At 42.8% G+C, this 25,287-nt stretch overlaps 1 protein-coding gene across 5 annotated transcripts in view; it reads left to right on the top strand.

Annotated features, from left to right (window-relative positions):
• The window catches only part of kcnh2a (potassium voltage-gated channel, subfamily H (eag-related), member 2a), a 33,234-nt gene that overhangs the window by 2,594 nt on the left and 5,353 nt on the right, over nt 1–25,287 (top strand). For 3 of the 5 annotated variants that reach the window (XM_048257662.1, XM_048257677.1, XM_048257669.1), the window contains exons 3-4: nt 23,910–24,332; nt 24,538–24,934. In XM_048257662.1, the coding sequence (XP_048113619.1) occupies nt 23,910–24,332; nt 24,538–24,934 (820 nt within the window). Of the gene's footprint in view, nt 1–15,371; nt 16,286–20,795; nt 21,364–23,909; nt 24,333–24,537; nt 24,935–25,287 lie in introns of those variants that run through there. The other 2 variants (XM_048257693.1, XM_048257685.1) reach the window with 2 other exon arrangements.

Genomic DNA, 25,287 nt, shown 5'->3' with positions numbered 1-25,287 from the left:
TTTCTGTGAACAGACCACCGTGGAGTCCATTATCCCGCTTATTCCACTGTTGCCACTTGCATTGTGTTCATTTCCTGTTACAATTTAAACGTTTTAATCGCTAAAACTGTCTTGTTTGTAGAACTACTTTCTTCCGACACATATCAACTAATTTCTAACTAACTTGCAGGACAAACTGCCGTTAATAGTTCTAAATGGATGGTTGCTACGACCAAAGGCCAGTCGTTAGTTCTATCTCTCCCGTTGTCAAGTGGGCGTATCCCAAGATTCTGATGAACTTTAGCTTTGAAACATCGCTATTTTACTTAGCCTGCTGTCATCCATCTAGCTAAAAGCCACCTCCGTCATATGCTACAATGTTACTATGTTCTGAACGTCTGCATTTTACAGCACGGATGCAACGTGACGGTTTATTTAAACTTCACAACGACTCGAGTTCAGCGAATTACGTACAGTTAATGGTCGTTCTAAATTACGTAGGACAATGGAAAATTCAACCAAGCAGTGGAATAAATATATATAATAATATATAATATTTTGATCTTTTATCTTTAATAGAATATATAATATATTGTACTGTATATATGTCTACTTTTTCAGTTATGTGCCTATAGCCTTGGTGTGACATGCTGTGCTGTCTCACACTTTTTACATCTACGTAATTTAGATAGATAGATAGATAGATAGATAGATAGATAGATAGATAGATCCTTTATTGATCCCCAAGAGGAAATTCAATTTGTAACAACTCCTGACAGTAAGACCAGCAGAATATGAGAAAGATCACAAAGGAATCAACCTGCCAAAAATAGAGCTTTCTAATCAATGACTTTCATTGCTGTCTGAAATAAGATATGTTAACTGTTAAAGATACATCTTCAGAAATGCATCATACTTTGCACTGAGATATTTCTGGGTTTCCATTCACCTTCTTAATTTGCATTTTGATCATTCTAAATTAGAAATCCTGACTGGAAACACTTGAAATTTGTATGCAATATCCTAATGTGCATAAACATTCAGAATTAGAATCAGAAACATTTTAGGTACAATGAGATTAAAAATTATGGAAACAGTGTATACACATTACATTTCCACATACAGTACGTGATTATGTAAACGGTCTTTTACAAAGACGTCCCCTCTCCAGCTGTACCTGCAGTGTGCCTGTGTTGAGCTGTGGCTGCCTGTGAGCGTTTAAGTGAGTGTGATTGACTGAGGTGCAGCTTGGAGGCCTAGGGCCTTTGACTGATTCCCCAAGGGCCGCTGCACAGCTGTGCAGAGGAGAGGGAGCGTGACGCAGGATCGACCTGCGGAGTTACCAGCATGTCCTTGAGAGGCATGCACACACTCATCCTTCCCTCGACACACCACGACCTTGAGTACATCATCTCAGGTCACATGTTAAAGTAGCATCTTCCAAAGCTGACGCAAAGCTTGGCTTTCGTCCATGATCCTGTTAGTGGCTTGCTGTTTCCATTTCACTTTGTCCCTTTTGAGTTTTGGTAAGACTGCAATTTTCTTATTTCTGCTAAGCAAGCCTTATTTACATATTTTTGGCAATAAAGCATTAATGATCTCGTCGGTGAAAATAAAAACTGTGAGAGCCTACTGTGAGAACTGTGAGGAAAAAAAAGAGTGAGAGCCTAATTCATTTAATAAATTAATAATTTCTGTAAATATTAAGCAATAAATGAGTGTCTAGGCTTCTTCTGATAATGTAGTCGACATCTTCTTCATTTGCAATTCCAATAGAGCACACATGGTTTTATTGGTCCTAAATGGTCTGAATGGCTGAGTCAGGTGTTTCCAGTTGAGGCTACAGTACAACCAAGACAGGGGGCCCTCACAGGATATTATATAGTAGAAGATAAAAATGAGAATGTGCTGATTTTGCTGTTTATCTCCAGGTTTTTTAATAAAGCATGATCGCAAGGCTCCATGGCTGCTCATTTTCTCCAAGTTATACATCTAATCTAATGGAGGCGGAAAGTATGAAAAATGGCGACTCTTCCTCATGATGACCTCCTACCTGTAGTTCCTCTTCAGTGTTTGAGCCTGTGTGTGTTGTGGACTAGCAGCTAGACGATTAGGTGTGTGCATCATTGCCAGGCGGTGGAGAGCGTACAGGTCCCGGGCTGTAGTGCGAGCTGATGCCTGTCCTATTGGGTACGTGAAGGGACCATGCTATTCTCTAAATGAGAATTGATGGGACATCCAGTGACTGTGATGCTTGGGGGAAAGACAGGGAACCGTCACCCCCCCTCCCCCGTGTGTCTGATGTGCCCCGATAGTCCTGTCACGGTCCTGCAGCACCACCATAGCCACCTGCAGACCCCACCCCACCACCACCCTCTACCCTCCGCTCTGCTCCTCTCCTCTCCAGGGCCCTGACCCAGTTCAGCCCCACATCACCTCATTAATCACCCTGTCAGTCCCAAAGGACTGGAGTGCACGCGTGTCAACATGCCCTTATGTGTGTGTGTGTGTGTGTGTGTGTGTGTGTGTGTGTGTGTGTGTGTGTGTGTGTTGGGTGGAGTTATCAGTTGTCGGTCCCTCACTGGCCTTTTGTTTATCTCCATATCTGTTGTTTGTGTCAACATGTAAAGTCTTTACACTGTGCATATTTGTTTGTTGGTATACTGCACGCACTGCATTGTGCCTGTATGCTGTTGCCAAGGACAAAATCCATTATGCAGGGACTGGACAGAGAGGTGCCGACAGGGACTGTCGTGGACATAATTGTGTGTCCAGACTTTTGTGTGTGTGTGTGTGTGTGTGTGTGTGTGTGTGTGTGTGTGTGTGTGTGCGTGTGTGTGTGCGTGCAGAGCCTGTGTGATGGGTAGAGCTTGCCGGTTGCGTTGATGAAGTTTCTTGTAAACACTCGGTGGGCTTAGATGTTTCCCTCCTCCCTCCTGATCCACCTGCGTAGCTGGCAGGGATGACAGAACCATGATGATACCATCAAGGACTCCTCGAGGAGTGTGCGGCTTTGATGGATCATCTGCGGCTCGCTGAGCCATATGGCCTGGCTTCCCAGCCCTGGTGGTAGTGATGGACATTTATTCACAGGGCTGCCAGGTAGAGTTTGTTTGTTTGACGCCATTTTCATTCTGGTGAGGATGTTTTGTCAGGTCAGCAAGCAAGGAAGGGCCTTCAGCTGGGTTTTTTTTACCCCCAAAATGGCTGCCATGTAAAATCTTATTTGAAATCTACCCATTAATGTAGATTATACAGTTCAACCACCAGTGCATATGAGGAAGTGTCTTGAGTTGCCACAATATGTGGGATGAATTAAGTGGGGAAGCCCAAGTTACCTCAGAGAAGCCCCTGGCTGTGATAAAAGCCTCCCACTCGTTATCGCTCTCTTGTACTCTCTCACTCACTCTCTTGCTCTCTCTCTCACTCTGTGTTTTTATTGCTCAACTTCTGCTGAGGCTAGGGAAACTGCTCCTGGTCTATATTACTCATAACAGCTCCGCTAGCTTGGCTCATGCCCTTTGCACCTCTCCTCCCCAGAGGGTCTGGCTCCAGCACAAATAGATCTATCAGATACAGGCGAGCGCCCTGACAACCAGGCTTTAAAAATACATGTTCTGCACACTCTTCTCTACTGAAGACTGTACCTGCCAGTAGGAGTAGATGGCTCCTGGACGCCTAGCTGGATGAAGCTGTAGCACCTGCTGGGCTGTTCGGTGAAAGCTGTTGATGTTGTGATATAATGATTTGACAACAAAGCTAAGCGTGTATTCCAGCCATTTTGTTTTTGCCAGATTTGTTTGTGTGTTTTGTATTTTGTCCAAAGAAGACAGAATTATGAAACATGACATAGTAATATGTTGTGTTGTGTTAAATTATATTACCTAGCTTAATTATGTCATTCTTGTGACATGGGATAAAGCATGATACAATATTGAAAAACATCTATACAATAAAACTACGCTGTACAGAAAATCTATCTATAAATGACAGAAATGTCTGTCTGTGTGTGTGCTTGTGTATTTGTGTGTTATTCACATATCTGTCGAACCGTTCATCTAATTGATTTCAAACATGGCAGGTGTCTTGCTAAAGGCATGAGTAAGTGCAGTGCCAAGTTGGACATTGTTTGGATAAGAAATGCAAAATATATCGGTAAATATATCAGTAAAAGAAGCACACATTGGCTTTACCCGCTCTACTATAGCCACTCTCCCTCTCACACAGCACTGTAGGCTACCAGAGAGGATTGAGGCAGAGCTTTGGCAGAACCGAATCAGTGTAGACAGGTAAAAAGTTAAGCGAGTGTACGATCACGATGTGTGGATGATTATCATGTCGGACCTCAACAATAAAGACTCCCTTGCGGTTTGCTTGCATAAAATGATTCCGCGGACTTTGCAACAACACGCCAACAAACACGGGTATGCAATGGCTATTCAAAACAACGTAAAAAATTATGTGTAATAAACTGACACTTCAAAAAGCCCAGGCTACTTTTTTAGGCTTTGAATAAACAAACAAGTCCGACTACAAAATTCCAAATTGAAACGAGCATAATGGTCCTGAATTTGAAGACGTATGCTTTTGAGGGTTGAATAAATGACAACCATAAATATAATAATACATCTGTGGATATTGTGGCCAAAGTAGCAAATATTCAAAAACCTTTGTTCGAAATATATCCGTGTCATTTCCCTCTGCAACACTAAGAGACACGCCCCCTGCAGTTCTTTAGGTAGTTAACCTGAGTCTCCAGTGTGTCAGTTTTGTTGTAGATGGCTCCAGTTTGCAGTGGCTGCCTTCTCATTCAGCTTGAGTGGATTGTTGCGTTTGTGACATGTACAGTAAGTTTATATTGTGACATGTAAGTTTATATTCTATCGTGTTTGTTGTTGTTGAAATGTAGTATTTGTAAAGTATCCTCGAAGCTCCTTTGACTGTTCCTTGAATATCCGTTTGGAACTTTAATGTGAACGCCATGTGTTTCCAGCATTGTTTGATTGCTTCACTGTTCACCATTTCAGTTCATAGGAGCAATGTGGATTTATTTAGTTTGTGATGTGATTGATCTTATTTATGTTTCTTTGTTTAATAATAGCTATTGCATATAGGTGTATTTCATTTATGATTGTGTAGACTATGATTGCTTTATTGGTTGTTTGTTTATAGACACCAACAATATCACTCAAAGAAATCAGTCTGGGAAATGAAATCAAAGTTAACTGGAAAACTGGATTCCCATGTTTTAATTGACACCTCATGCTGGCAGCACCAATCCCAAACCAGCCAAAACCCCCTAATATTTTACATAGTCCTTCGAGCCAGAGAGGCTGCTGGAATGATGACTGAAGATAACCATGAAAGGCTGAAGCAATCCTCTAGAAATATGTGGCCTCCTGTGGCCTTTGCCCAACATAGCGTACCCACTTACTGAGTCCTCGAGGTCAGCATGTGTTGAAAAGCCCTCAATCCCATTCCTTAAAAGATTAAGTGACATGTGTTCTCTTTGTTAAGTTAATTAAGTTACATGTGTTCTCTTTGCCTGATTGAAGACCAGGTGTGCTCCAGCATTCTGAATCAGCTGTAATGATCTTATTACACAAGCGGTAAGCCAGCTAATAGTGAATTACAATAGTCCAGCTTAGAGATGACCATGGTCTGAACAAGAAGTTGTGTGGAATCTTGTGTCAGATAAGGTCTGATCTTCCTAATGTTGTAAAGCATAAAACGACATGATTTTGCAATAGAAGCTACATGCTCAGAGGAAGTATGGCCAACCTCATCATCTGGTGTTAAGAGAAATTGCTTCCATTCAGAGCCTCCCAACTATTCGTCCTGGAGATTCTCGTTAGTTCAGCCAGTTTGCCGTAAATAGTTTTGGTCGGCATGCTTCAGTCCTGGGGCCGTGACGAGGGTGAAACAGAGCTGGCGTGCGCATCCCATGTCCATCAGTTACTCAGTAAGCTCCGAGCTGAGCATGTTGCCAGCTTTGCTAGACATGCTAGAACTCTTAGACTAGATGTTCCTTATAATTTAATAGATTTCTCAAACTGGTTTGAGGAAGAAGCAGAATACCAAAGCTTAGCTGTTCAAGTAAGTGAGTCTGCAGTAGCAAAGGCAAGACCTTCAAAGCCACCATTCCCCATCACCACTTTCCTTCAGAGTGTAAGTCAGGAAGAGAGTGCTAAAGATAAAGCCCAGAATAAGAGCACTTACTCGCGGGTGAAATTCTCATCTTGTGCCTTCTGTAACAGTCAAGCTCATCATCTCAGTCAGTGTCCTGATTTTCAGCAGTTTGATGTGGAGACCAAGAGAAAGTGGATCTTGGACAATGACCGCTGCTGGAGATATGGGCGGTCCCACCATTCGTCTAGATGTGATTTGAAGAGAGGTTGCCCCCACTGCACGGGTCGTCACCTAGGAGTCCTGCATGAGGTGAATACCGGTAAGCGTGATTCAGGGATATTTTATCTAAGTAGGTCGAGTGGCTTAAATTCTGTTCTCTTGAAGCTGGTGAAAGTTGTCCTGAGTCATAAAGGGAGGTCTCTGGAGACCTATGCTATCTTGGATGACGGTTCAGAGAGAACTTTGCTTCTGTCTTCTGCTGCAGAGAGTTTAGGCCTTAACAGGCGGCTGAATCGTTAGTCCTGCGGACCTTCCAACAAGGCATAGAGCAAATAGAGCCGTTGAGCAGTTTCCTTTTCCTTCCTAGAGCCGTTTCCTCTATGGAGAGCAGTTTCCTTTTCCTTTCCTTCACTGCCAAACAACTGGACCTACCTGAGCAGACCTACCCTGTTGTCACACTCCAGAGGTTACCAGCACCTCTGAAATCCTCCGCTTCAGGAGTTCCTCAAGATCCAGCCGACGCTTCTGGTGGGTGCAGATCATCCTCATCTCTTGAGCTCTACAGAACGAGTGAGATTTAGACATACGGGAAGCCCAGCTGCCCTGCACACTCACCTGGGATGGATAGTGCACGAACCAAACACAATCGGTCCACCTTTCTTGTGCTTACCCTCATCCCAGTTGCCAAGCCTCCCAGTCTCATTCTCTAATGAAGACATGTCAGAAGTAGGGAAATCTTTATTCTGTGGACATGTCCAAGTTCCTGACAGCCCTTCCAAACCTGACTACTCCCAGTTTAACACCTGGTCAGAGCTGCTTGACGCCACTGCTGAGAATCTGCCTTTGGACCTCTCAACTTCATTGACGAGTACTAATTCCTTAAAAAGTGGCTGAGAAGTTTCCCCTCAAACTCGACTGACTGACTGAGCTGGCCCCTGAATTTGACCCAGCTACAGGACTCATCAGAGTCTGTGGCCGACTCAGTCCCAGTGAGGCCAACATACAAAAAATGTGGTCCTCCAAGCCCCTACGGTTTAGAATGTGGCTACCCGACCAGAGTAGTGTTAATTTAGTCAGACGAGACGAGAGGAAATATATTCGTCAACTACCTTTTTTTTCATGACTAAGACGAGACGATGACGAGACTGCACTAATGTCCTGAAACACTGACTAAGACTGTCTTAAAGGAATATGCCACCCCTAGGTGAAATTGGGTCACTCCCCGCAGTCCCTAGAGTTGGATGAGTGAGCCAAAGCATTTTATAGCCGACCCAGCCATTGTCCTAATCTAGAAACGGCCCGGTTAGCTTTAGCTTAGCGTAGTCGCTGTAATCCGGCGATTCCAGCTACTGTAGCATGTCGTTGCAAAAGTGAATCAAATAATTCAAGATTTTTTATAATTAATTCTCGTAACCTGTATTCACATCGAGTACAAATATCAATGCAAATTAACACGAAGGGATTTACTAGACCAATTTAGATTTGGAACTATTTTCGGGCATAGCACCGGCAAAGCACCAAAGACATCACGCAGCCCACCATCGATGGCAGTATTTTATCCCACTCTGCACAGCACAAACACTCCATTTCAGTCGGCATGGGTTGGCACACTCCACACTCACACCACCAGTTCGTGTTTGCTCGCTCTCTCATCCGACTCGCCTTTGACTAGTCGCGAACGTCCTCTCTTCCCAGATCCAAAGCTCGCAACTCCTCTTCAGTGAACTCAGGTTCGAAAAGGTAGGGTCTTGGATCTTGGTAAGTCATCATCTTCGTCTATCGTGTAATCTTCCATATTCATCGGCATTAGAACTGTTAGAGAAAGCCCACCTGTCAGTGTTAGCCTAGTAGCAGAGAACTTGGTAGTCACGCTGGTGTATTGCCAGAAGTTGAGGGTTTTCAGATGCTGCGTCTGATGTCCTTGCTCTGGCAGCAGTGCTTTGCCGGGTGCTATGCCCAAAAATAGTTCCAAATCTAAATTGGTCTAGTAAATCCCTTCATGTTAATTTGCATTGATATTTGTACTCGATGTGAATGTACAGGTTACGAGAAATAATTATAAAAAATCTTGAGTTATTTGATTCACTTTTGCAACGACATGCTAGCTGGAATCGCCGGATTACAGCGACTACGCTAAGCTAAAGCTAACCGGGCCGTTTCTAGATTAGGACAATGGCTGGGTCGGCTATAAAACGCTTTGGCTCACTCGTCCAACTCTAGGGACTGCGGGGAGTGACCCAATTTCACCTAGGGGTGGCGTATTCCTTTAAGATTCATTATTGTTGACGAAAAAAGACGAGACTAAAATGTTTTGCATGAAATAAAAACTAAGATAAAATATCTCTTCATTTCGTCTACAAAATGAGAAGACAGAATATCTAGCTGTTAAGTTTTCAAAATATTCCAAATGAGTTCATGCGCAGCAGCTTTCCTGTAGGCTAGTCTACTGTGCGACTGTGCTGTTGCTGCAACCCTGTGGCTGCAACACGAAACTACATGGAACAATAACACCGGAGATTTCTGTCAGAGTTAGCAAGCTAACTAAAGATTTATGCCACAATGCTACATACCCAGAAGTTGAAGCTTCTCTCATACATATACAAATTAACATCCCCCAGAATATCCATACGAAAATTTTTAGCAAGGAATGTCAACTATTTAACTAGTTACACTGATGATGCAAAGTTTGCTAGCAAATAAGCTAATATGGAAAGTTTGCTAGCAAGTTAGCTAAGATCACATTCTCTGCTGAGATGGAAAGTTTGGGGAATGTGTTGCGCATATCGCCATCTAGCGTGGCGGAGTAAAACATTAATACTTGGGTCTACGACAGTTTCTCAAACTTTTTCAGACGAAGGACCACTTAACTAACCAATAAAAAAGAAACGCACGGACCACCTAGCTAAAAAAAAAAAAAGACTAGACCTACTTCAACAGTATATTAGCCTACACAATAGGCCTACTCACTGTACCACCTTGCTTATTGTCTTTGCACTTTGCTTATTGTGTCAGAGGATTCATATGATTTAACTGGCATATCTTACATAGACAGTGTTGCAGAACTGTTTGGATTTACATACAGTACAAGTTGGTTCAATATTGCAAACAACTCATCTATATTATATTTTACCACGCAAACAAACAATATGAATTCTGCCTTAAACTGTTCCAAATGTTTTGTATCTGATCCAGATTTGAACTAATCCAAATATGATCAGCTTGGGCGTTCCACTGACTCATGAGCATGAATCTATCTTCATTAGTAACAACCAAGGCCAATAGAGGCTTCCTCTTCCAGTGTAGGCCACTCAGTGAATGATGGATACTTGGTCAACGTGAACTCATCCTCATTCAGTGTTCACCTTATTATCGTAACTCTGCTGTGTTATTAGTCAAAGGAACCAATGTGTAGTCATAGATGAGGCATACAGAGGGAGGGGACAGTCAAATCCATCTCTTCGTAGTGTGTGAGTGCGTGTGTGTCTGTGTCTTTGTGTCTCTGTGCGTGTGTGTTTGTAAAGTGTGGAGTGGAGGTATACTGCTTATGAATGCACTTTGTGGCCATTGTGTAAACAGGTGAGAACAGAAGCTGAATTAAAACTCCACTATGTGACCCAGATCCATTCATGGTAGACATGGAATAATACTAATAATACTTATTAATTATACTATAATAGTATAATTTTGTGCTATGAGAATGCATTGTATTTTTAATTGTTATTATGTAGTGAGATTTTTGTATATTCTTTTAGTACAATATATATTCTGCGGCTTTGGCGAGAGCCTCATTTTTAACAAAATACAGTGGCCATCCATACCATATCCTGCAAAAGAGCCTCAAGTTATATAGTGGCAATGAATCATACAGTGCTTATTAGCATATCATTACAGACCAGTGTGTCTGCCCCCCATTATTTTATAGGGCCATGACATTTTTGAAAAAACAAAGAATTAGCATGTTTTCCATGGGCGTGGGCAGGACAACATGAGTGCAGCAGTTTGAATAATAATGGCTGCATTCTCCCAGTGATGAAAGCTTTCTCCCTTTTGTGCAGAAAGTACCTTTTAAAACTTGACCCTATGTACATCCTGCCCGTGTTAAATTGAAGCCCAAGGCAATTTCAGAACGAACGCTCTGATAGCACTGAGGGAGGCAACGCGAATGACACATCTCCCAGAACAGTCTGATAATATCAGAGATGCACCAGAGGTTTAATGTGTTGTCTGATCTGCCTGAACAGCAGTTCATCAAGACAGGGAGTTGTGTTTTCAAACTACAGTAGGAGCACGATCTTTATTAGGGTATTAGGTTTAAAGTTATTACTGATTAACATTTAGAATATGCTGTCGCTGTATTTATTATTATGTCCTGTGCAGAAGGCTTCAGATAGATCTCTGTGGTAACTGCATATTAAAAATTTTACAGTGGCTCAGAAAATCTCAAACTGGTTTCCAACACCAGCATCGACATATACCATGGTGACACTTCTATTTCAGCTTCCAAGCATTTTAATTCTTATCCTGTGCTCAGCGTGGTGAGATGTTAAATGAGCTCATTCCCATCGTTATTTTACTTCTTATTGAAGTCATTTCAGGCGCAAAAAAGGCGCAGATGATGGAGATTACACTTAATGGCCTTTGGAATCACTGTTGAGATAATTGCCTTTTTTTATGGGGAGTGTTATCATTCCATAACTTCTCAGTTATTCCAAGAGATGACGAGCGAGGTCCAGACTTATTTTACTTCCATATTTTTAGTTTCATCAACATGTCAAGATGAAGTTAGAATGACTCATGCACTTTTGTCACGTTTGATGATTGGCTTCCCTTGATACAGATGATGACAACACTAATACTAGGTCTTAAGTGGAGGGGCAAATGTGATACCACATAGGATGGTGTGCAGTAAAGCCACCATAACTGCTGTATGCTCAAAGTCAGTTATTTGTCAGTATATCCATTGTGCCTTCAGCGATCCCCAGCAAGGTGAACCACTGCTAATGTTTCATATGGGAAATGCTTTTCTGTCCTTCACCAAACTCGCATTTAATCACCCTGGCAGCCTACAGAGTCAGCTCCATGAAAAAGCCAGTTGTTTTGACATCACAAAGAGACAGCTTATGGGTATAGTCTACTGGAATTGTTTAATAATAACCAAACCACTGGTTGAGCTATGTTTAATAATAACCAAACACCTGGCTGAAAATAAATAGAATTTTGATGATAGTGTCCCTCTCAGTTTACAAAGCAAGGGTTGTCAAACAGAGCAACTCACACCTGGGTTAAAAGGGACCTGTTTCTCTCAGGAAACATATTAAATGGCTCAGACACTGATGCTATGCTCCCCCACACAAGAGGCAGAAAAGACCTCAGAAATACGGTCTGCTCCCTTCCACACTAAAACTCTCTCCGCTTAGACATTCCACTTAAGCTATCATGATGCCGAAGGAAGAGGAATGCTGCATGCACAATATGCATACACTGTTCCACCGTGGGAGTGTCTTTATTCAAATATGTTTGCTTTAGGCTCAAATGAAACGTTTAGAAATCTGAAATATATTGGATGCTGTTTTATGGTTTTAGAGAACAGCAACCACGCTTGCATTTTTCGTTGTGCAGACAGCCACACTCGCACTGTGATAGAATTTCATGGCACTGCTGCAGTCTAGCTTTGTTTATCCATTAGGTCAGTGTCATACTTAGTCTTTATCAGAATAGTCTGATGTATTGCATGCATGAGAGTGGTACATGTCAAGAGGTGTAAGTCCTAATAATACCCCTGTTGACACATGCAGTGGCTATAATAGCAGTATCTATCTGATGTAGTTGTTACTTGTAGTTGAGTGTGCATGTTTGCCGCTCTTGTAAAACCTCCCTATCATCTTTGTACAATGAGGAAGAACACTGTGTGAACGCACTGTTTCATTTGCTTCCTGTAATGAAAACAGTGTAGCAGTATTGTGGTTATGACTCTCCCGAGTGTCTGAGTCTGAGCCAAAGAAGTTCTTAACAATATGAGGGGATGTTTTTTAAAAACATTTTCCACTTCTTGTGTTGTATTGTTTGCTGATTTTTCACATCAAAAGCAATTGACTTGAATTACACTCACAGGGCCAGATGTACTAATGCTTTGCGCCCACTTCAGGCGTATTTGTTTCGCAATGTGCGTGTAAAATCATTGCGAGGTATGTACAAACAGGCCGCAATGATATTAAAAAGCAAACTGCCTGTCGCGGGAGCTGAAAGTGGCAGATTGCGTTTGTCATGTCATGCATATGCATTCATGGGAGGATCCAGGGGAAAGTGGGAGTTTAGCGTAAAAAGATGGGAGGGGAAGAGTAAAGAGCACCTAATTATGTATTCTGCGGTATGTACAAAGACTGCTCCTGAAAGCGCACGTCTATTCTGCGCCTAAATACTTCCGCCTTGTAAAAGCAGGTGTTAATCCAAATGCATCCATGCAGTTCAATGTGTCAATAAGAGAACCTTTCAAAGACAACATTGCTATTTAGAGCACCAGTTTTTGTGGTGAAAGTATTTGTACTACCAAAAACAACCTTAACTTTCGTTGGCCTTTCGATTGTCTTACTTTCACTTTCACGTCATTCACTTAAACTTTCCTACTTGCTAGATTTGACCAATCTTCCATAGCCTATGTGCACAAGTAGTTTGAGTAGAACTACTGATCTTCATTATCTCCCTGCTTGTTTACATCTTATCATGTATGGTATTATTTCATGATCGCTAAACGTTTGATTCTTTTTAATGTTGTCATCAGTTAACTTTATTCAACTGCGCTTGTATGTAGGCGCTGCCATTCAGTTGTGGACATTTGTAAATTGCGTTTATGGGCGGAGAAAGGCAGAGAAAGGCGCAGTTTACACTAAGGATTGAACGATTGATAAATATGACGGAAACTTGGGTCTGACAGCGTTCGCAATCTGCGGTGTGTCCATGACGCTGATAACGCTACGTTCGCAAATGTACGTACATCTGGCCCACAGTATAATACCCTTATATTCCTAAGGGAAATTGTGTGTACATCTGTAGATGTCAGTGATTGGGTGTTTACTTTGTGGCTTATTACTACCCCCCAAACAAAACAAAAAAACTACTTCTGCTGTTAAAGGTGCAGTCAGCGATATTTCAAGCCCATGACATTTTTTATCACATTCAATCTTTTCCTCACGATCTGCTAGCTGCGCATTCCGTGAGTACACTGTAAAAAAACCCTGGTCTTTGTAGGCAGCCCAGGGTCTAAAAACTGGAAACAAAGTGGGGGCAGCATGCACCCCAAACAAAAATGAAACTCTGTGTTGATTTCCTCTGGGAATACTGAGCTACCTTTCTGGGATTGGTTTCCCAAAACCTTTTTAATGCATAGATAGTAACCTCTAACTTAAGCTCTACCTTAACATTTTCACGTATTTCCCGAAAGGTACTTTGTTACCTATGTCTTTCGTATGTCGTTCGTTGGTAAGAGTGGTGTGGAGCACTCTTAGAATTCTGTTTTGGTTCACCAATGATTTTAATTAGGCTAATTAAGAAAAGAGTTTCTGGAAATGTTTTCACACAAATAATAAAATGTGCATGCATTTGAACATAATTAAAAGCTTTATTCTCTTATTTCTTGCTTCCCCCTGCCATCTTCTACAATGTTTAAGGTGAGGGGATGTTTTTATTGATAATGTTAACCAATGACACAAAATACTGAATTAAATGAGGCTGCTGGTCAATCAGCTGTGATTAAAAAAAAATACTATTATTCAAATATTTACTTGATATGGAGTGATGAAGGCGTAACAGGTAAAGGTGTTAGGGGGTTATAGTTGTCATACCGACAGATTGCGGGTCGCTTCCCCCTCCAGACTTTGTGTCAATTAAGGGTAGATCATTTAATTTCTACTTTTTACTCATCGTATGCTATTAATTAGTTTATCCATGTTGAAGTAGCTTAAATGTTACTGGAGGCGATATTTGAGCAATGTTTTTTTTTGCTTTTTTTTTGTGTGTGCAAAGAATGCACTGTCTTCCATAACACTGTCATGCTGTCCGTGTGAAGTGAAAAATCGATTTCTGAACCTTCAGTGTCAACCAATTCAGCCTCTTCAGGGTGGACAGTACCTTGTATATCGGACGTAAGGAGCTTTTCGTAAGAAGACTCCTAAGGAACAGTTTAGGAACCACGACTGTAAAGCTAAAGCTTTGGTAAGGTTTACCTTTGAAGTATTCATAGCTTGCTAAGAGTGAACGTTATCGGGAAACCGGCCCCTGGTGTGTTTTGCTTGGTCCTGATGTACATTGTTTTGGACAAAAAATGTTTCCTAATAATTTTAGGAAAATACAGAAATAAACAAACGTGACTTCCTGCGCAATCGCTGACTGCGCCTTTAATCCCCTAAAGTCCGGCGAGACTCATAATACATTTCAGGGCTCTAAACCACCTACTGTACTGTGACAGCAGACATCCAGATCAACTGACCAAACCCATAGGCGAAAGTGTCCATTGAGCCCATCTGACGCAGATGAAAGGCGAGCTCACACACGCACACACACACACAAGAGGTCAAGTTTGAGCAGGTGAGGTGACGTTTCAATAAGAGGTTGGCTGGGTTGCTTATACAGGTCATTTATCATCAACTCCTGGAGGCTCTGTGTATATTGGGAGTGAGTGCATCCATCCACGCTATCAGTCAATTGTTTTGATCAATACAACTTTATACTCTGGGAGAGAGCAATAGCACAGTTACACAGTTAGCAAAACAAAAACAGTGTCCTGTGTAGTGTTGACTACTTACCTAATGAATAAGTAAGCATGAAGGAATATAGTACACATACACACCTGCAGCTGAGAGAGAGAGAGCACTGTCAGAGGATGCTCAATGTAAGCCTGTTTGTGTTTACTGAGGGGAAAGAGGCTCATCAATCTGCCTCCACCGTTGGACTGGTGTTGGAAGGAAGGAGGAGGATCCAGCAGCCAACTGTAATTACTGCTCTTTCAGAGTGGGACTGCCACTGAAGCGGCAGAGAGGAAGGAGGGAACACTGAAGAGCAGAGGGAGTGAGAGAGAGAGAGGAAGAGAGCGAGAGTGCTGGAGAGAGTGGACCGTAGAGGCAGTTTACTCTGTTTGAAAAGCTCATGAAAAGTGGCACAGCTGCCCAAGCAGGTTCACAGCGGGGTGATCCAGAGATCACAGATGTCTCTGCTCCTCTCTCACCAGTGGGCGAAAAGGCAGAAAAGTGAAGACATGAGTGAGACATTACTGCAGCATGCACTTTTGGATGTGAAGATTGAGTGAAGTGAAGATTTACTTGTGAAACTATATCACACAAAGAGGAAGTTATACTGTGAACCTAAACAGCAAATATTCAATGCTTATTCAACACCCTGTATCAAAATGTAGACCATTCTTCGTCAACTGGAAACGAGTAAGCCGAGATCATGATATCTGACTCACAGAGACACCGAGGGAGATGACGCTTACCCACGAAGAACTCAAGATAACTTCAAGTGCGGAGCTCCAGGCAGGACTCTCACAGTGATAAACGAACCCACAAGAACCAAGGCTGAAGAAACGGAATGTGACAAACTCCACTCTGATTGTGACTTGACTCCGAAGGCGTAGGCACACGCACAAGCCCACACCAGGGGGGAGGGGGGAGGGGGATTCCCAGACGAGCGAGAGGATCACATGAGACCTGGGGAGCCCTGCAGTCGCTTTACTCTGCTCGATACATACTGCAGCCAGAGCGGGTAGTTGTCCATGGCACAGCGTGTGCCCCCCACCCCCAACTCTGGCATGAGTGGAGGTGTGTGGCGGAGGTGAAGACGAGAGCGGAGAGAGATGTCGCTCAGCGAGAGAGGGAGCCTTCCCCAGGAGGGGACGCTGGCGAGTGCTGAGCGCAGGAACACGCGCGTCAAGAGGGCCGTCCGCATCTCCAGCATAGTCGCCCAGGAGGTGAGTGCCCCTCCATTAGGTGAACGTACAGGGGTAAGCAGCAGGAAACGCAGGTGGGCTGTCACTGTCAGGGTCTGAATAAGCACCGGAACTCCAGTATTATTTTATAGATATTTGTACAATGTCCTATGGCACTCTTTTCTCTATTGTTAGTAAGAGTATTTTATATTGCAATATAATTTGAGCAAACTGTGTTAAACGTTATTTGAAGTTCATATACACCTCCTCACTCATACACCTGCAGTATACCCAGTGACCATGTCTGTACTGAGATCATTTAGTCAGCTCACAAATGCATGAGACAAAAAAAAATATTTTAGGAGGCAACACTGGAACAATGGCAAGTGTTTTCATCTTAGGAACATCACTTGGGTGTGAGGACAGAAGAGAAAAGAAAAGTAATTAGTCAAGAATTGGCACGCAACACTGAGTATATACTGTAGATAAAATTAGTTTAGCAGGTGAATGTGCTGTACTTCCAAGAAGTTGTATAGAGAATTAGGCAATATGAAGCTTTAGAGATGCAGTGGTTTTATATGGCCACAAGTGAAAGAAATAGGCACTCTGTTTGTTATTATATGTTCAAGTAGGAATAGAAGAAACAGACAAAACATTTTGATTAAAAAAATGCTCTGAAAGTGATGTCTGAACATTTTTTTGTGTTGTCACGACACACATTTCCATTAGGAGTATGTTGGCTACATCTAATTATTATGAACATCTTGGACAGTTTGAGGACATGAAAACTGCTTTCCAACCTTAGGATATGAAATATGGTAATGAAGTGAAATAAGAAAACTTGAGTGTTGTTGTTGCTGTAGGCTGCCTCTAAACTGGGACTTGCACCATCTGTTTGTGGAGCCCAGTCAGACTAATGTGAATAAATCGCGTTTAATGGATGACAATCAGTCTGTTTAATGAAGAATGAGCTCTATATTTAATGAGGGAGGACCAGTTGTGAAAGGCACCCACAGATGGTCCAAAAGGGTTAGTCCAGGCAGCAGAAACTATGTACTGCGTCACCCTAGAGAGATACCAGTTTTGTATTCTTGGCATCTCATCAATTCAGGACAGTTTGTAATAGTTAGTTAGATAGATAGTAAACATGCTTTAGGGGGGAGAGCAGGTTCCTGTTAATGAGGATCATGTTGAGAACAGGGTTTTGTGATATTTTGAGTTAAGAATCGATGATAGCAGAATTTAATCAAAGCCCCCATAGATTGTGGAACATATGATTCACTTTGATAGTATTGTAGTTTTGCTCTGTATACTCCTGCTGTTTGTCCATGAAGTTCCTGTGTTTACAGCACACATTCTGCAGATAACATTTTTTTTCCAAGCTTCTTCTGAGACTTAAATGCTTCGTGGTTCTTAATGTGATGCATAAGGTTCTCCTCACTCTGCCTCAGTAGCTGTAGCTATAGCTTGTAGCTGTTTTTTTCTGCTGCCTTTGAAACAATGAGTAAGTGACCGGTGCCTAAAGTAGATTCTCTCCTTCACGGCCCTTATGCTCACGTCGCTTTCGAACCCCGTGTTCACAGCAGTCGTGGTCCACAGGTCAGGCTTCTAACATCCATCTCTGTGAAATGCTGACCTTGAATGGTGCGGCTCCCCTGCCTTGAGGCTCGGAGTCCATCTTGTGTTGCTCTGCACTGCACATCCCCGAGGCCTTTACACTTCGCAGACGGATGGCAGACCCTACAGTTCCTGTGTGTGAACCCATGTGATTCACTTAATCTCACAGGCATGGCTATAGCCAAGAATCACACCTGGGAACTGGTACCCATGCAGCAAAATGCACGCAATAATGTTTTCTTTAGCTACCTTTGTCTTGGTGGTGCTTTACAGTGAGATGTTGAATTTTCACCCTGAGGATATTGAATTTATTGAGTGATGAACTGATCAGTTTAGATACTTGTGTAGACATGATTTCTATGTTATTTTATCCAGCATGAATGAATTGAGAAGTGGAAAGAAACATCGCTCTGCTGCGGTCATTCATACACCACTGCCATGGCCTTTTCTTCTGTGGAGTTCCATTCCACACTGAAAGGCAACTCAGTGATTCTGCCACATTATGCAACTGGGACATTACCTCATGTTATACAACAGGGATAACTCACTTTACTGTAGTGCTACTTGTGCGATTGTATGAGAGTTTCATTTTCCTGTTGTATATGATTGTTTATATGTTATCATGGAAACCGTGAGTGGGTATTACCAGGCAAGCATTGCCTCCCTCTGGACAAATGTTAGAATTGGTCCCATTTTCAAGTGGGTGAGAATGAGATGTTTCCATAATGTTTAACTTTTCCATATTACATGACTTCATTAGGCAACATATACTGTATTTTAATATAGGCATCTATTGACAGTATTAGCTTCTGCTTACCTGAGTTCACTGCATTGTTAAGCTTGCTGCTTGTGAGTTCAGTTGCACAGCCAGGCTGTCATCTATTGACAGCAATTACTGAAAACTCAGACGTCTCGAGGCCAGTGTAATTTCTCCACCTCTCCATCAATCACATGAGTGCAGTAAATCTGTCACTTGTGTCTGTTTGTCCCTTTGAGTGTTTAGTATGGCTGTACCCTGATGAACACTTCAAGGACAGAGTAACCATTTCTCCAGTTCTAGATCCAAATGTCAAAGTGCTGTAAGCTTATAGCAATCCAAGTTCAGGAATTGGGTTCTGTAATGATGTGTATTCACTATCTAAAGCAATGTCACAGAACCATTGCCAAATGAATGCTACATACAGTATATGTACATGTTTTTAATACGTTAGCTACTTTACATAGCTTGCTGCCCGTATGCAATAATGATGGTCGATATTAATAGAGAAGTCTACTTCCACCATGCAGCCCAGTTGGGTCAGTCTTCTTGCTTGGAAGGTGACATGACCCCTCAGAGAAAGAACAGGCTGTTTGAAAATGCTGTGCAGCCTTCTAGCACCTGAGAGCATTTGGGGGACTTAAACACAGTCATAGTTGGAGAGGGTTTACCGAACTCTCTTTTCCTGACTCTCTGTCTCTCTCTGTCTCCCTCGCTCTTTCTCTGCTGACCACACACCAGCTGTGCAGGGGAGAGCTGCAGGCCACTTGACAGGGACAGTTGAAGGACCAAACCTTACGGTGTGTGTGTGTGTGGTCAGGTGCAATCCCAAACTTCTGCTGAAGGTTATACCAAAGTCCTTTTAGGCAAGTCCCTCTACTTGGCGGCCATATTGCAGCGCTTTTTGGGCACTTATCGGGCATCTATTCAGGCAGAAATGAGTGTGCGCAAGGCTTCACAACATCAACCTTGCTCTAGCGGCGAGATCAAAACACATGATTGGCATGATGTATTCACAACACACCACATGATTGGCACAATGTATTCACATTTCAATTTTTTTGCCGCGGAAGGGGCGGAATATGCATAGACAATTGCCATATTGTTGTTACAAACTAACCCCATGCATTTCTATGGAGGATTTTTTGAGTGTTGTGTCTCCTCATTAGAAAGTCTGTGGTTATAATGTTGGCCTTATAAAACAAGCAGAGCTGAGCAGAGTATGAGAGGCAGATAGGGGATTATTCTGGTGTTGTGGGGCTGGGGGTGGGGTCAGACACAGAGGTGGTGAAGGGTATGCACAGTGGGATATTGGGATGAAAACTGATGACTCATTCGCAATTAAAGCAAATCTGCTGCTTGTTTCAAGTATGAAAGTAGTTGAACCTAAGAAGCCTGTTATAATATACTGATATAGACATAAATACACATGCTATTAATACAAGCTGATTCATACACTAAAGCATGAGGTGTGCTGTGACTATAAGAACCTAGATGAAGCACATGTTATTTGTCGCCACAGGAAGTCTAATCGTCTATGACCCAGTGATTCACCCATTTGAGCGTTAGAATTCCCAGACCTTGATACCCTGCAGTATGTACTAGTAAATAAGCACGATATCTTATTGTTATCAGTGTGGCCTTTGCTAACTCCCGGTGAGAGCACAGTGGTGTTTGGATCAGTAGTGTCTGTTTTAAAAAACATGTGGACATGTGATGGGCACAGAGTGGATGTGAGTGGATAATGTCACACATCAAGTCAGCTTAGCAGTGCTTCCTTTACAATATACAGGGTCCCTTGCTTTGACAGTGATCATTAAACTACATTAAGAAATGCTATGTATTCATTGAAAGTATACAACAAAAGACAGGATGAATTGTTGAAGGAAAGATGTCATCATTATACCGTAGCCTCAAGAATCCACACAATACATATTTCAATAAGTAATCCCAATGGGATGGTAAAGTTACTCTCATTCCTCAGTTGCCCCTCCTTCATCCACTTTCTCTCTCTCTCTCTCTCTTTCTCTCTATCTCCCCTCTCTCTCTCTCTCTCTCTCTCTCTCTCTCTCTCTCCTTGAGTGCTATTTTGCATCAAAATTAGGTTGTGCATCCTGGAACACAACCACAGCTGAATTCTGGTGTTCAGATGAATTCTTCCTTTAAAACATTCTCTTGTGCTGTTTGCTCAGTTTTATTTGTATAGACAGCATTTAGATGTCCTCTTGCCTGAGGACGGAGCAAGTCTAAGTAAACAGATAAGCCAAGGGAGGAAGTGATGTAATTAGAGGTCCAGACCACCAGTGTAGTCGCAAGACAGGGAGTGGAGTCTTATCACTCGACGTCCTAGGACTGTGCTGTGTGGACTCTTGCACGCACCAGACAGCGGAGTTGTGACACCTCAGGTGGCGTTTGACAGGTGTCAAGCGAGCGCTGGGAGCAGGACAGGGCTTTTCGCTCGTGCCACTGGGATGGTGCTTTGGCTCGGGGCCGAGGCAGAGGTACCCGGGTGCCCCAGCCTGGTATTCATCTTGGTGGGTTGCTCCGCTGCGCGCTGTTGCTGCCGGGGACCATGATTTTGACCCTGGTCCTGAAGCTGTTGAACGCTCTCCTTCGCTCCGGTTCTCCCTCTCTGCTGGCTCATCCTGTGCGCTCCTCTGCCCCCATGCCCTGTGACGTGCCCTGTTCTCTCAAGCTGAGGTGTTGGGGAACGACGAGCCCACACCTGTCCCCAGAGGATGGAAAGGTAAGGGGGCACAGCAGAACCAGTAAGGAAGTGAGAAGTGCTCTAGCATGAAGGATTCCCTTTGAAAGTGAAGGTGTAATTGTGAAGGTGAAAGGGCTCCTCAAGCCAAAGAGCATAGATAATACATGTGTATTGTATAGCATGATTATCACGCATGCTTGTTTTGTTGTAAATATAGTCGCTTGACTGTTGACCAACTTGATTGTTGCTGGTATCTAATCTTTATTGAGTTGTCTTGGCAGGGACATTGTAGACACTGGGGAAGCTTAGTATTACCAGTGTGAGGTGATATCACTAAACAAGAGACAGACAGTGAATTTGATACCAAGGCAGACCTTAGCACATGCAGTCATTTCATTTTGGGGGAATATTGTAACGTTGCTACACAACTTGATCAATAGGTCTTTTCGACTAGCTATTCCTGTTGCAGTTATAACATGACAAGTGTCACACTAATAACCTATATTCAATGAAATGTCAATATTTGTGACATCTGACTATATTGTCTCTTCATACAGTCAAATAAACTTTGGCATGTGAATAGATTATACACAGCGGCCTGTTAACTCTAACCCAGATACAGAAATAGAAGCATCAATTAAATATTCTAAATCTACTCACTAACTAGGATGCGGGTTTCATAAGCATCTCATGGCCAATGAAAGTAGGTGATAAAATCAGAGGGTATTTTTTCCCAAAATATAATTGGTTTTTGAATGCAGAATGTCTGGGAATAGAGAGCTGTCCCTGTGTAAATAGATTAAGAGGACTTCTGCTCCTAGGGGCCTGTTGCGGATGTGTTTCACCGCTCTAATGGGGGGTAATGAGCAAGAGAAACATTAGATTAGTGTGAATGAATTATGAACATGTGTCAGTGCATCAAATGAATGGAGGGAATTCATATAGCTGACACATGATGCAGGAACAGCCTCGCTTGGGGCACATGATTGCATTGGGCATCACTCTGATGCATGCGTTGAAACAAGCTATACCTTCTCTGTGTAGTAAAAAATGACCTCATTATATATCATCTTGTGACTTAAAAAGAAGTTTGGATTGGAGTAGGCAGAACAGCAAACCATGTGTGTACTGTACATGTGTAAGTATACCAGATTTTGACGTTTCAGAGGGCTGGTGAAAAATTAGGCTTTGTGCACAGGCATTAGTGGATGGCCTTGTAGTAATTAAAACTCAGTCACTTGGGACTGCAGCTATGAGTGTACTCTTACCTTAGTAATTCATGCTCGAAAAACTTTATATTGGCTTTGGTGTAAGTATGTCTCTCAATGAGCCATGACGTGCCACCGTGCGAATCAGTGTTGTCAAGGGTTAGTAGGCCGCTGCTGTGGTGGAGAATTTCTATGGAGGCAGGGAAAAGAACAATCCACTTTAAACAGCCCAGTATTCCCCCTAGTCAAATCGACATCTTATCTTAGTCTTATTTCAAAGCCAGCCAGAAAAAATGGTTTCCTGTGGCATGACCCCTTTAAATCTATTGAAGAATGATCTAAGTATTTTCATATTCAGTATATTTACATTACTATTTACATTACATTTTACATTTACATTACATATGGCTGACACATTTTTAGCCAATGCGACTAACAACATGGTAAACAGTTTAAGCTTTAAGCTTTTTAAAGCAATTCTCTCAACATTTCTAGGACAATTTAAAAAAGGTAGAGTACAATAAGTGCATCAGTGAGTGCTGTTTTTTAACAGTCACTTGTGTATTTGTGTGCACGTGCATTTGTGTTGTATGTGTGTCAGAGAATGCTGATCAGAGGTAAGTTTTGTGCCACCATGTAAGGATGGCGTGTGTGACACTGTGGACAGACTGTTTAGCCTGTGGGCTTGCGTGTGACACATATTGTGTGGTAATGGAAATCCACAACACTGTCGCCAGAGAGCCTGGCAGTGAACGCAGCACTACACTGCCAATACTGCCATATATCATTTGAGCTTGCAGTGAAAAAGGGCATTGCTTATATATCGCCCTATGTATGTAAATGTATGTATGTAAAAAGTTTAAACACATTTTACCCATTTTTCCACAATTTTAAATAGTTTCTTGAGGTCTTAATAAAACATCTTTTGGTATTTTCAGCGCTGTTCATCCCTGTCTGAAGAACCTTGTTCAGAGTGCCCCATTTGTGTGCCTGTTCCTTGACAAGCACAAGCATTTTTACACGATAGCTTTGCTTTGACATTTTAGTAACAGGTCCAGGTCCAAGCTTAAGGAATAAAATCAAACTTTTGCACTTTTGTTCTTCAGTCGTGAGTAGAGACTTGGTCCAGAAAGGTAAAATTGAGGTGGTTGTATTTAATGAACTTTTTAGCATTGGTAGCCATCCCAGATATCCATGCGTAAAAAGCACTGAAAGGGTGACATTTTCATACCATGTAACCTTTAAAATTATTTTTATTTAGCTACTTTCACAGGCACTTAAAACACATTCATTCAACTTGTGACAATTGAAACATATTCATTCAATGTGTATCTCATTAATCACAGATATCCAATGATCTTTAAACTGTCTTCCCAGGTCCTCTCCCTCGGTGCTGACGTGCTACCTGAATACAAGCTCCAGGCCCCACGGATCCACAAATGGACCATCCTGCACTACAGCCCCTTCAAGGCGGTGTGGGACTGGGTCATCCTGCTGCTGGTCATCTACACGGCCATCTTCACGCCCTACTCGGCGGCCTTCCTCCTGAGCGATGCGGAGGAGGCCGCCATGCAGCACTGTGGCTACTCCTGCAGCCCGCTCAATGTGGTGGACCTCATCGTGGACATTCTCTTCATCCTGGACATCATCATCAACTTCCGCACAACGTATGTCAACAGCAATGATGAGGTGGTGAGCCACCCGGTTCGCATTGCTGTGCACTACTTCAAGGGCTGGTTCCTTATCGACCTGGTGGCAGCCATCCCCTTCGACCTGCTCATCTACCGGTCAGGGGAAGAGGTAAGGGTTGGGGCTTGTGCATGCACCTATACAGGCACTTTAAACACTAGACAGTAGAAACAGTCAAGACCAAGGGTGCATGTGTTGACTTTTCTTCCATGTTATACGGATATAGTTTTTGTTGATAAGGCGACTCGAGAAGAAGTTGCAAAAGCATACATGTTAATAAATCGCAAATACTCATGCACCTTATCATGTCCTCCAGACAACAACCCTTATCGGGCTACTGAAAACTGCCCGGTTGCTGCGGCTGGTGCGAGTGGCCCGTAAGCTGGACCGTTACTCCGAGTACGGCGCGGCCGTCCTTTTCCTGCTCATGTGCACCTTCGCGCTGATCGCCCACTGGCTGGCCTGCATCTGGTACGCCATTGGCAACGTGGAGCGTAATGGCGCCGCCCGCATTGGCTGGTTGGACACGCTGGGCGATTCGCTGGGGAAGCCCTACAACCACAGTATTCCCGGCTCGGGCCCGTCCATCAAGGACAAGTATGTGACAGCGCTCTACTTCACCTTCAGCAGCCTGACCAGTGTGGGCTTCGGCAACGTCTCGCCCAACACCAACTCCGAGAAGATCTTTTCCATCTGTGTCATGCTCATTGGCTGTGAGGATCATGACGTGTTTTACCTATTAATATTCATTCAGAAATGGAACAAGGCCTAGTACATTACAGCATTGATCAGGGTTCCTGTCAGCTTATTCATGTCCAGTTAAGATGGTCAACAACACCTCATCAATAGTGGCACAGCCCTCTGCTGCACTGTCTATATTTCTGATATGTTGCTGATTGGATCATAAATGGCCACAGCAATGAAGAAAAGTGAAAGTGATTGATAATGACTGACTGAGTATTATTGTGTTACATGCTCCAAATGTAAAGCACTTTGAGCTGCATTCTGTGTATGAAAGGTGCTATACAAATAAAGCTTATTACTGTGCACTGTAAGAACAAAAAGA

The sequence above is a fragment of the Alosa alosa genome, chromosome 1, assembly GCF_017589495.1.
Source record: "Alosa alosa isolate M-15738 ecotype Scorff River chromosome 1, AALO_Geno_1.1, whole genome shotgun sequence".
Taxonomy (NCBI): domain Eukaryota; kingdom Metazoa; phylum Chordata; class Actinopteri; order Clupeiformes; family Clupeidae; genus Alosa; species Alosa alosa.
This window is presented reverse-complemented; position numbering and strand designations above follow the sequence as displayed.